This window comes from Salmo salar, chromosome 04, assembly GCF_965601325.2.
Source record: "Salmo salar chromosome 04, fSalSal1, whole genome shotgun sequence".
Lineage (NCBI taxonomy): Eukaryota > Metazoa > Chordata > Actinopteri > Salmoniformes > Salmonidae > Salmo > Salmo salar.
In genome coordinates, this window is record NC_138294.1 from 5,032,501 (window position 1) to 5,045,000 (window position 12,500).

The 12,500-nt window shown below is 58.2% G+C and overlaps 1 protein-coding gene across 1 annotated transcript in view; it reads right to left on the reverse strand.

Annotated features, from left to right (window-relative positions):
• mettl14 (methyltransferase 14, N6-adenosine-methyltransferase non-catalytic subunit) overlaps positions 1-12,500 on the reverse strand; it is a 27,418-nt gene that overhangs the window by 3,429 nt on the left and 11,489 nt on the right. Inside the window, exon 7 of the mRNA XM_082973933.1 lies at positions 11,885-12,035. Coding sequence (XP_082830059.1) covers positions 11,885-12,035 — 151 coding nt within the window. The remainder of the gene's footprint in view (positions 1-11,884; positions 12,036-12,500) is intronic.

Below are 12,500 nucleotides of genomic sequence, written 5' to 3' on the forward strand. Positions count from 1 at the left end.
TCCCCCCCCCAGTAACTCACATCGTCCCAGTTCCAGTAGTATCCCCCCCCCAGTAACTCACATCGTCCCAGTTCCAGTAGTATCCCCCCCCCAGTAACTCACATCGTCCCAGTTCCAGTAGTATCCCCCCCCCAGTAACTCACATCGTCCCAGTTCCAGTAGTATCCCCCCCAGTAACTCACATCGTCCCAGTTCCAGTAGTATCCCCCCCCCAGTAACTCACATCGTCCCAGTTCCAGTAGTATCCCCCCCCCCCCAGTAACTCACATCGTCCCAGTTCCAGTAGTATCCCCCCCCCAGTAACTCACATCGTCCCAGTTCCAGTAGTATCCCCCCCCCAGTAACTCACATCGTCCCAGTTCCAGTAGTATCCCCCCCCCCAGTAACTCACATCGTCCCAGTTCCAGTAGTATCCCCCCCCCAGTAACTCACATCGTCCCAGTTCCAGTAGTATCCCCCCCCAGTAACTCACATCGTCCCAGTTCCAGTAGTATCCCCCCCCCCAGTAACTCACATCGTCCCAGTTCCAGTAGTATCCCCCCCCCCAGTAACTCACATCGTCCCAGTTCCAGTAGTATCCCCCCCCAGTAACTCACATCGTCCCAGTTCCAGTAGTATCCCCCCCCCCAGTAACTCACATCGTCCCAGTTCCAGTAGTATCCCCCCCCCAGTAACTCACATCGTCCCAGTTCCAGTAGTATCCCCCCCCCCAGTAACTCACATCGTCCCAGTTCCAGTAGTATCCCCCCCCCAGTAACTCACATCGTCCCAGTTCCAGTAGTATCCCCCCCCCAGTAACTCACATCGTCCCAGTTCCAGTAGTATCCCCCCCCCAGTAACTCACATCGTCCCAGTTCCAGTAGTATCCCCCCCCAGTAACTCACATCGTCCCAGTTCCAGTAGTATCCCCCCCCAGTAACTCACATCGTCCCAGTTCCAGTAGTATCCCCCCCCCCCAGTAACTCACATCGTCCCAGTTCCAGTAGTATCCCCCCCCCCAGTAACTCACATCGTCCCAGTTCCAGTAGTATCCCCCCCCCCCCCCAGTAACTCACATCGTCCCAGTTCCAGTAGTATCCCCCCCCCCAGTAACTCACATCGTCCCAGTTCCAGTAGTATCCCCCCCCCCCCCCAGTAACTCACATCGTCCCAGTTCCAGTAGTATCCCCCCCCCAGTAACTCACATCGTCCCAGTTCCAGTAGTATCCCCCCCCCCAGTAACTCACATCGTCCCAGTTCCAGTAGTATCCCCCCCCCAGTAACTCACATCGTCCCAGTTCCAGTAGTATCCCCCCCCCAGTAACTCACATCGTCCCAGTTCCAGTAGTATCCCCCCCCCCAGTAACTCACATCGTCCCAGTTCCAGTAGTATCCCCCCCCCCCCCCAGTAACTCACATCGTCCCAGTTCCAGTAGTATCCCCCCCCCAGTAACTCACATCGTCCCAGTTCCAGTAGTATCCCCCCCCCCAGTAACTCACATCGTCCCAGTTCCAGTAGTATCCCCCCCCCCCCCCCAGTAACTCACATCGTCCCAGTTCCAGTAGTATCCCCCCCCCCAGTAACTCACATCGTCCCAGTTCCAGTAGTATCCCCCCCCCCAGTAACTCACATCGTCCCAGTTCCAGTAGTATCCCCCCCCCAGTAACTCACATCGTCCCAGTTCCAGTAGTATCCCCCCCCCCCAGTAACTCACATCGTCCCAGTTCCAGTAGTATCCCCCCCCCAGTAACTCACATCGTCCCAGTTCCAGTAGTATCCCCCCCCCCAGTAACTCACATCGTCCCAGTTCCAGTAGTATCCCCCCCCCAGTAACTCACATCGTCCCAGTTCCAGTAGTATCCCCCCCCAGTAACTCACATCGTCCCAGTTCCAGTAGTATCCCCCCCCCCAGTAACTCACATCGTCCCAGTTCCAGTAGTATCCCCCCCCCAGTAACTCACATCGTCCCAGTTCCAGTAGTATCCCCCCCCCCAGTAACTCACATCGTCCCAGTTCCAGTAGTATCCCCCCCCCAGTAACTCACATCGTCCCAGTTCCAGTAGTATCCCCCCCCCCAGTAACTCACATCGTCCCAGTTCCAGTAGTATCCCCCCCCAGTAACTCACATCGTCCCAGTTCCAGTAGTATCCCCCCCCCCAGTAACTCACATCGTCCCAGTTCCAGTAGTATCCCCCCCCCCCCCCAGTAACTCACATCGTCCCAGTTCCAGTAGTATCCCCCCCCCAGTAACTCACATCGTCCCAGTTCCAGTAGTATCCCCCCCCCAGTAACTCACATCGTCCCAGTTCCAGTAGTATCCCCCCCCAGTAACTCACATCGTCCCAGTTCCAGTAGTATCCCCCCCCCCCCCAGTAACTCACATCGTCCCAGTTCCAGTAGTATCCCCCCCCCCAGTAACTCACATCGTCCCAGTTCCAGTAGTATCCCCCCCCCCAGTAACTCACATCGTCCCAGTTCCAGTAGTATCCCCCCCCCCAGTAACTCACATCGTCCCAGTTCCAGTAGTATCCCCCCCCCCCAGTAACTCACATCGTCCCAGTTCCAGTAGTATCCCCCCCCAGTAACTCACATCGTCCCAGTTCCAGTAGTATCCCCCCCCCAGTAACTCACATCGTCCCAGTTCCAGTAGTATCCCCCCCCCCCAGTAACTCACATCGTCCCAGTTCCAGTAGTATCCCCCCCCAGTAACTCACATCGTCCCAGTTCCAGTAGTATCCCCCCCCCCCAGTAACTCACATCGTCCCAGTTCCAGTAGTATCCCCCCCCCCAGTAACTCACATCGTCCCAGTTCCAGTAGTATCCCCCCCCCAGTAACTCACATCGTCCCAGTTCCAGTAGTATCCCCCCCCCCAGTAACTCACATCGTCCCAGTTCCAGTAGTATCCCCCCCCCCAGTAACTCACATCGTCCCAGTTCCAGTAGTATCCCCCCCCAGTAACTCACATCGTCCCAGTTCCAGTAGTATCCCCCCCCCAGTAACTCACATCGTCCCAGTTCCAGTAGTATCCCCCCCCCAGTAACTCACATCGTCCCAGTTCCAGTAGTATCCCCCCCCCAGTAACTCACATCGTCCCAGTTCCAGTAGTATCCCCCCCCCAGTAACTCACATCGTCCCAGTTCCAGTAGTATCCCCCCCCAGTAACTCACATCGTCCCAGTTCCAGTAGTATCCCCCCCCCCCAGTAACTCACATCGTCCCAGTTCCAGTAGTATCCCCCCCCCAGTAACTCACATCGTCCCAGTTCCAGTAGTATCCCCCCCCCAGTAACTCACATCGTCCCAGTTCCAGTAGTATCCCCCCCCAGTAACTCACATCGTCCCAGTTCCAGTAGTATCCCCCCCCCCAGTAACTCACATCGTCCCAGTTCCAGTAGTATCCCCCCCCCAGTAACTCACATCGTCCCAGTTCCAGTAGTATCCCCCCCCCCAGTAACTCACATCGTCCCAGTTCCAGTAGTATCCCCCCCCCCCAGTAACTCACATCGTCCCAGTTCCAGTAGTATCCCCCCCCAGTAACTCACATCGTCCCAGTTCCAGTAGTATCCCCCCCCCAGTAACTCACATCGTCCCAGTTCCAGTAGTATCCCCCCCCCAGTAACTCACATCGTCCCAGTTCCAGTAGTATCCCCCCCCCCCAGTAACTCACATCGTCCCAGTTCCAGTAGTATCCCCCCCCCCAGTAACTCACATCGTCCCAGTTCCAGTAGTATCCCCCCCCCCAGTAACTCACATCGTCCCAGTTCCAGTAGTATCCCCCCCCCCAGTAACTCACATCGTCCCAGTTCCAGTAGTATCCCCCCCCCAGTAACTCACATCGTCCCAGTTCCAGTAGTATCCCCCCCCCCCAGTAACTCACATCGTCCCAGTTCCAGTAGTATCCCCCCCCCCCCCCAGTAACTCACATCGTCCCAGTTCCAGTAGTATCCCCCCCCCAGTAACTCACATCGTCCCAGTTCCAGTAGTATCCCCCCCCCCAGTAACTCACATCGTCCCAGTTCCAGTAGTATCCCCCCCCCAGTAACTCACATCGTCCCAGTTCCAGTAGTATCCCCCCCCAGTAACTCACATCGTCCCAGTTCCAGTAGTATCCCCCCCCCCCAGTAACTCACATCGTCCCAGTTCCAGTAGTATCCCCCCCCCCAGTAACTCACATCGTCCCAGTTCCAGTAGTATCCCCCCCCCAGTAACTCACATCGTCCCAGTTCCAGTAGTATCCCCCCCCCCCAGTAACTCACATCGTCCCAGTTCCAGTAGTATCCCCCCCCCCAGTAACTCACATCGTCCCAGTTCCAGTAGTATCCCCCCCCCCAGTAACTCACATCGTCCCAGTTCCAGTAGTATCCCCCCCCCCAGTAACTCACATCGTCCCAGTTCCAGTAGTATCCCCCCCCCCAGTAACTCACATCGTCCCAGTTCCAGTAGTATCCCCCCCCCCCCCCAGTAACTCACATCGTCCCAGTTCCAGTAGTATCCCCCCCCCCAGTAACTCACATCGTCCCAGTTCCAGTAGTATCCCCCCCCCAGTAACTCACATCGTCCCAGTTCCAGTAGTATCCCCCCCCCCAGTAACTCACATCGTCCCAGTTCCAGTAGTATCCCCCCCCCCCAGTAACTCACATCGTCCCAGTTCCAGTAGTATCCCCCCCCCCAGTAACTCACATCGTCCCAGTTCCAGTAGTATCCCCCCCCCCAGTAACTCACATCGTCCCAGTTCCAGTAGTATCCCCCCCCCCAGTAACTCACATCGTCCCAGTTCCAGTAGTATCCCCCCCCCCCAGTAACTCACATCGTCCCAGTTCCAGTAGTATCCCCCCCCCCAGTAACTCACATCGTCCCAGTTCCAGTAGTATCCCCCCCCCCAGTAACTCACATCGTCCCAGTTCCAGTAGTATCCCCCCCCCCCCCCAGTAACTCACATCGTCCCAGTTCCAGTAGTATCCCCCCCCCCCAGTAACTCACATCGTCCCAGTTCCAGTAGTATCCCCCCCCCCAGTAACTCACATCGTCCCAGTTCCAGTAGTATCCCCCCCCCAGTAACTCACATCGTCCCAGTTCCAGTAGTATCCCCCCCCCCCAGTAACTCACATCGTCCCAGTTCCAGTAGTATCCCCCCCCCCCAGTAACTCACATCGTCCCAGTTCCAGTAGTATCCCCCCCCCCAGTAACTCACATCGTCCCAGTTCCAGTAGTATCCCCCCCCCCAGTAACTCACATCGTCCCAGTTCCAGTAGTATCCCCCCCCCCAGTAACTCACATCGTCCCAGTTCCAGTAGTATCCCCCCCCCAGTAACTCACATCGTCCCAGTTCCAGTAGTATCCCCCCCCCCCAGTAACTCACATCGTCCCAGTTCCAGTAGTATCCCCCCCCCCAGTAACTCACATCGTCCCAGTTCCAGTAGTATCCCCCCCCCCCCCCCCAGTAACTCACATCGTCCCAGTTCCAGTAGTATCCCCCCCCCCCCAGTAACTCACATCGTCCCAGTTCCAGTAGTATCCCCCCCCCCCCCAGTAACTCACATCGTCCCAGTTCCAGTAGTATCCCCCCCCCCCCCCAGTAACTCACATCGTCCCAGTTCCAGTAGTATCCCCCCCCCCCCCCAGTAACTCACATCCTCCCAGTTCCAGTAGTATCCCCCCCCCCCCCCAGTAACTCACATCGTCCCAGTTCCAGTAGTATCCCCCCCCCCCCCCAGTAACTCACATCGTCCCAGTTCCAGTAGTATCCCCCCCCCCCCAGTAACTCACATCGTCCCAGTTCCAGTAGTATCCCCCCCCCCCCCCAGTAACTCACATCGTCCCAGTTCCAGTAGTATCCCCCCCCCCCCAGTAACTCACATCGTCCCAGTTCCAGTAGTATCCCCCCCCCCCCCCCCAGTAACTCACATCGTCCCAGTTCCAGTAGTATCCCCCCCCCCCCCCAGTAACTCACATCGTCCCAGTTCCAGTAGTATCCCCCCCCCCCCCAGTAACTCACATCGTCCCAGTTCCAGTAGTATCCCCCCCCCCCCCCCAGTAACTCACATCGTCCCAGTTCCAGTAGTATCCCCCCCCCCCCCAGTAACTCACATCGTCCCAGTTCCAGTAGTATCCCCCCCCCCCCCCAGTAACTCACATCGTCCCAGTTCCAGTAGTATCCCCCCCCCCCCCAGTAACTCACATCGTCCCAGTTCCAGTAGTATCCCCCCCCCCCCCAGTAACTCACATCGTCCCAGTTCCAGTAGTATCCCCCCCCCCCAGTAACTCACATCGTCCCAGTTCCAGTAGTATCCCCCCCCCCAGTAACTCACATCGTCCCAGTTCCAGTAGTATCCCCCCCCCAGTAACTCACATCGTCCCAGTTCCAGTAGTATCCCCCCCCCCCCCAGTAACTCACATCGTCCCAGTTCCAGTAGTATCCCCCCCCCCCCCAGTAACTCACATCGTCCCAGTTCCAGTAGTATCCCCCCCCCCCCCAGTAACTCACATCGTCCCAGTTCCAGTAGTATCCCCCCCCCCCCCCCAGTAACTCACATCGTCCCAGTTCCAGTAGTATCCCCCCCCCCCCCAGTAACTCACATCGTCCCAGTTCCAGTAGTATCCCCCCCCCCCCCAGTAACTCACATCGTCCCAGTTCCAGTAGTATCCCCCCCCCCCCCAGTAACTCACATCGTCCCAGTTCCAGTAGTATCCCCCCCCCCCCAGTAACTCACATCGTCCCAGTTCCAGTAGTATCCCCCCCCCCCCCAGTAACTCACATCGTCCCAGTTCCAGTAGTATCCCCCCCCCCCCCCCAGTAACTCACATCGTCCCAGTTCCAGTAGTATCCCCCCCCCCCCCCCAGTAACTCACATCGTCCCAGTTCCAGTAGTATCCCCCCCCCCCCAGTAACTCACATCGTCCCAGTTCCAGTAGTATCCCCCCCCCCCCAGTAACTCACATCGTCCCAGTTCCAGTAGTATCCCCCCCCCCCCCAGTAACTCACATCGTCCCAGTTCCAGTAGTATCCCCCCCCCCCCCCCAGTAACTCACATCGTCCCAGTTCCAGTAGTATCCCCCCCCCCCCCAGTAACTCACATCGTCCCAGTTCCAGTAGTATCCCCCCCCCCCCCCCAGTAACTCACATCGTCCAGTTCCAGTAGTATCCCCCCCCCCCCAGTAACTCACATCGTCCCAGTTCCAGTAGTATCCCCCCCCCCCCAGTAACTCACATCGTCCCAGTTCCAGTAGTATCCCCCCCCCCCCAGTAACTCACATCGTCCCAGTTCCAGTAGTATCCCCCCCCCCCCCAGTAACTCACATCGTCCCAGTTCCAGTAGTATCCCCCCCCCCCCCCAGTAACTCACATCGTCCCAGTTCCAGTAGTATCCCCCCCCCCCCCAGTAACTCACATCGTCCCAGTTCCAGTAGTATCCCCCCCCCCCCCCCAGTAACTCACATCGTCCCAGTTCCAGTAGTATCCCCCCCCCCCCCAGTAACTCACATCGTCCCAGTTCCAGTAGTATCCCCCCCCCCCCCAGTAACTCACATCGTCCCAGTTCCAGTAGTATCCCCCCCCCCCCCCAGTAACTCACATCGTCCCAGTTCCAGTAGTATCCCCCCCCCCCCCCCAGTAACTCACATCGTCCCAGTTCCAGTAGTATCCCCCCCCCCCCCCAGTAACTCACATCGTCCCAGTTCCAGTAGTATCCCCCCCCCCCCAGTAACTCACATCGTCCCAGTTCCAGTAGTATCCCCCCCCCCCCCCAGTAACTCACATCGTCCCAGTTCCAGTAGTATCCCCCCCCCCCCCAGTAACTCACATCGTCCCAGTTCCAGTAGTATCCCCCCCCCCCCCCAGTAACTCACATCGTCCCAGTTCCAGTAGTATCCCCCCCCCCCCAGTAACTCACATCGTCCCAGTTCCAGTAGTATCCCCCCCCCCCCCCCAGTAACTCACATCGTCCCAGTTCCAGTAGTATCCCCCCCCCCCCCAGTAACTCACATCGTCCCAGTTCCAGTAGTATCCCCCCCCCCCCCCAGTAACTCACATCGTCCCAGTTCCAGTAGTATCCCCCCCCCCCCCCAGTAACTCACATCGTCCCAGTTCCAGTAGTATCCCCCCCCCCCCCCAGTAACTCACATCGTCCCAGTTCCAGTAGTATCCCCCCCCCCCCCAGTAACTCACATCGTCCCAGTTCCAGTAGTATCCCCCCCCCCCCCAGTAACTCACATCGTCCCAGTTCCAGTAGTATCCCCCCCCCCCCCCAGTAACTCACATCGTCCCAGTTCCAGTAGTATCCCCCCCCCCCCCAGTAACTCACATCGTCCCAGTTCCAGTAGTATCCCCCCCCCCCCCAGTAACTCACATCGTCCCAGTTCCAGTAGTATCCCCCCCCCCCCCCAGTAACTCACATCGTCCCAGTTCCAGTAGTATCCCCCCCCCCCCCCAGTAACTCACATCGTCCCAGTTCCAGTAGTATCCCCCCCCCCCCCAGTAACTCACATCGTCCCAGTTCCAGTAGTATCCCCCCCCCCCCCAGTAACTCACATCGTCCCAGTTCCAGTAGTATCCCCCCCCCCCCCCCCAGTAACTCACATCGTCCCAGTTCCAGTAGTATCCCCCCCCCCCCAGTAACTCACATCGTCCCAGTTCCAGTAGTATCCCCCCCCCCCCCCAGTAACTCACATCGTCCCAGTTCCAGTAGTATCCCCCCCCCCCCAGTAACTCACATCGTCCCAGTTCCAGTAGTATCCCCCCCCCCCCCCAGTAACTCACATCGTCCCAGTTCCAGTAGTATCCCCCCCCCCCCAGTAACTCACATCGTCCCAGTTCCAGTAGTATCCCCCCCCCCCCCCCAGTAACTCACATCGTCCCAGTTCCAGTAGTATCCCCCCCCCCCCCAGTAACTCACATCGTCCCAGTTCCAGTAGTATCCCCCCCCCCCCCAGTAACTCACATCGTCCCAGTTCCAGTAGTATCCCCCCCCCCCCCCCAGTAACTCACATCGTCCCAGTTCCAGTAGTATCCCCCCCCCCCCAGTAACTCACATCGTCCCAGTTCCAGTAGTATCCCCCCCCCCCCCAGTAACTCACATCGTCCCAGTTCCAGTAGTACCCCCCCCCCCCCCCCAGTAACTCACATCGTCCCAGTTCCAGTAGTATCCCCCCCCCCCCCCAGTAACTCACATCGTCCCAGTTCCAGTAGTATCCCCCCCCCCCCCCCCAGTAACTCACATCGTCCCAGTTCCAGTAGTATCCCCCCCCCCCAGTAACTCACATCGTCCCAGTTCCAGTAGTATCCCCCCCCCCCCCCAGTAACTCACATCGTCCCAGTTCCAGTAGTATCCCCCCCCCCCCCCAGTAACTCACATCGTCCCAGTTCCAGTAGTATCCCCCCCCCCCCCAGTAACTCACATCGTCCCAGTTCCAGTAGTATCCCCCCCCCCCCCCAGTAACTCACATCGTCCCAGTTCCAGTAGTATCCCCCCCCCCCCCCAGTAACTCACATCGTCCCAGTTCCAGTAGTATCCCCCCCCCCCCCCAGTAACTCACATCGTCCCAGTTCCAGTAGTATCCCCCCCCCCCCCCCAGTAACTCACATCGTCCCAGTTCCAGTAGTATCCCCCCCCCCCCCCCCCCAGTAACTCACATCGTCCCAGTTCCAGTAGTATCCCCCCCCCCCCCCAGTAACTCACATCGTCCCAGTTCCAGTAGTATCCCCCCCCCCCCCCCAGTAACTCACATCGTCCCAGTTCCAGTAGTATCCCCCCCCCCCCCAGTAACTCACATCGTCCAGTTCCAGTAGTATCCCCCCCCCCCCCAGTAACTCACATCGTCCCAGTTCCAGTAGTATCCCCCCCCCCCCAGTAACTCACATCGTCCCAGTTCCAGTAGTATCCCCCCCCCCCCCCCCAGTAACTCACATCGTCCCAGTTCCAGTAGTATCCCCCCCCCCCCCCAGTAACTCACATCGTCCCAGTTCCAGTAGTATCCCCCCCCCCCCCCAGTAACTCACATCGTCCCAGTTCCAGTAGTATCCCCCCCCCCCCCAGTAACTCACATCGTCCCAGTTCCAGTAGTATCCCCCCCCCCCCAGTAACTCACATCGTCCCAGTTCCAGTAGTATCCCCCCCCCCCCCAGTAACTCACATCGTCCCAGTTCCAGTAGTATCCCCCCCCCCCCCCAGTAACTCACATCGTCCCAGTTCCAGTAGTATCCCCCCCCCCCCCAGTAACTCACATCGTCCCAGTTCCAGTAGTATCCCCCCCCCCCCCCAGTAACTCACATCGTCCCAGTTCCAGTAGTATCCCCCCCCCCCCAGTAACTCACATCGTCCCAGTTCCAGTAGTATCCCCCCCCCCCCCCAGTAACTCACATCGTCCCAGTTCCAGTAGTATCCCCCCCCCCCCCCCAGTAACTCACATCGTCCCAGTTCCAGTAGTATCCCCCCCCCCCCCAGTAACTCACATCGTCCCAGTTCCAGTAGTATCCCCCCCCCCCCAGTAACTCACATCGTCCCAGTTCCAGTAGTATCCCCCCCCCCCCCAGTAACTCACATCGTCCCAGTTCCAGTAGTATCCCCCCCCCCCCCAGTAACTCACATCGTCCCAGTTCCAGTAGTATCCCCCCCCCCCCCCAGTAACTCACATCGTCCCAGTTCCAGTAGTATCCCCCCCCCCCCCAGTAACTCACATCGTCCCAGTTCCAGTAGTATCCCCCCCCCCCCAGTAACTCACATCGTCCCAGTTCCAGTAGTATCCCCCCCCCCCCCAGTAACTCACATCGTCCCAGTTCCAGTAGTATCCCCCCCCCCCCCAGTAACTCACATCGTCCCAGTTCCAGTAGTATCCCCCCCCCCCCCCAGTAACTCACATCGTCCCAGTTCCAGTAGTATCCCCCCCCCCCCCCCAGTAACTCACATCGTCCCAGTTCCAGTAGTATCCCCCCCCCCCCAGTAACTCACATCGTCCCAGTTCCAGTAGTATCCCCCCCCCAGTAACTCACATCGTCCCAGTTCCAGTAGTATCCCCCCCCCCCAGTAACTCACATCGTCCCAGTTCCAGTAGTATCCCCCCCCCCCCCCAGTAACTCACATCGTCCCAGTTCCAGTAGTATCCCCCCCCCCCCCCAGTAACTCACATCGTCCCAGTTCCAGTAGTATCCCCCCCCCCAGTAACTCACATCGTCCCAGTTCCCAGTAGTATCCCCCCCCCCCCAGTAACTCACATCGTCCCAGTTCCAGTAGTATCCCCCCCCCCCCCCAGTAACTCACATCGTCCCAGTTCCAGTAGTATCCCCCCCCCCCCCAGTAACTCACATCGTCCCAGTTCCAGTAGTATCCCCCCCCCCCCCCAGTAACTCACATCGTCCCAGTTCCAGTAGTATCCCCCCCCCCCCCAGTAACTCACATCGTCCCAGTTCCAGTAGTATCCCCCCCCCCCCCCAGTAACTCACATCGTCCCAGTTCCAGTAGTATCCCCCCCCCCCCCCAGTAACTCACATCGTCCCAGTTCCAGTAGTATCCCCCCCCCCCCCCAGTAACTCACATCGTCCCAGTTCCAGTAGTATCCCCCCCCCCCCCCAGTAACTCACATCGTCCCAGTTCCAGTAGTATCCCCCCCCCCCAGTAACTCACATCGTCCCAGTTCCAGTAGTATCCCCCCCCCCCAGTAACTCACATCGTCCCAGTTCCAGTAGTATCCCCCCCCCCCCCAGTAACTCACATCGTCCCAGTTCCAGTAGTATCCCCCCCCCCCCCCAGTAACTCACATCGTCCCAGTTCCAGTAGTATCCCCCCCCCACCCAGTAACTCACATCGTCCCAGTTCCAGTAGTATCCCCCCCCCAGTAACTCACATCGTCCCAGTTCCAGTAGTATCCCCCCCCCAGTAACTCACATCGTCCCAGTTCCAGTAGCCCCCCCCCAGTAACTCACATCGTCCCAGTTCCAGTAGCGTTCCGTGTGCGGTATTCCTGACTCTCTGTAATATTCCTCCAGCGGAGGTTCCAGAAGGATCACGTCAAATTTAGTCTTCAGGTCACGGAGGTCAAAGTGCTCTGGGTCCGCCTGCAGATACCTTAAACACACATTAACACGTGAGTCATTTAGCAAACGACTCCTATCTGGAGTCATTTAGCAAACGGCTCCTATCTGGAGTCATTTAGCAGACGGCTCCTATCTGGAGTCATTTAGCAGACGGCTCCTATCTGGAGTCATTTAGCAGACTCTCCTATCTGGAGTCATTTAGCAAACGACTCCTATCTGGAGTCATTTAGCAAACGACTCCTATCTGGAGTCATTTAGCAGACTCTCCTATCTGGAGTCATTTAACAGACTCTCCTATCTGGAGTCATTTAGCAAACGACTCCTATCTGGAGTCATTTAGCAGACTCTCCTATCTGGAGTCATTTAGCAGACTCTCCTATCTGGAGTCATTTAGCAGACTCTCCTATCTGGAGTCATTTAACAGACTCTCTGATCCAGAGCCACTACATGGGGGGGTAATAAACTGGGACCTACATGGGGGGGTAATAGACTGGGA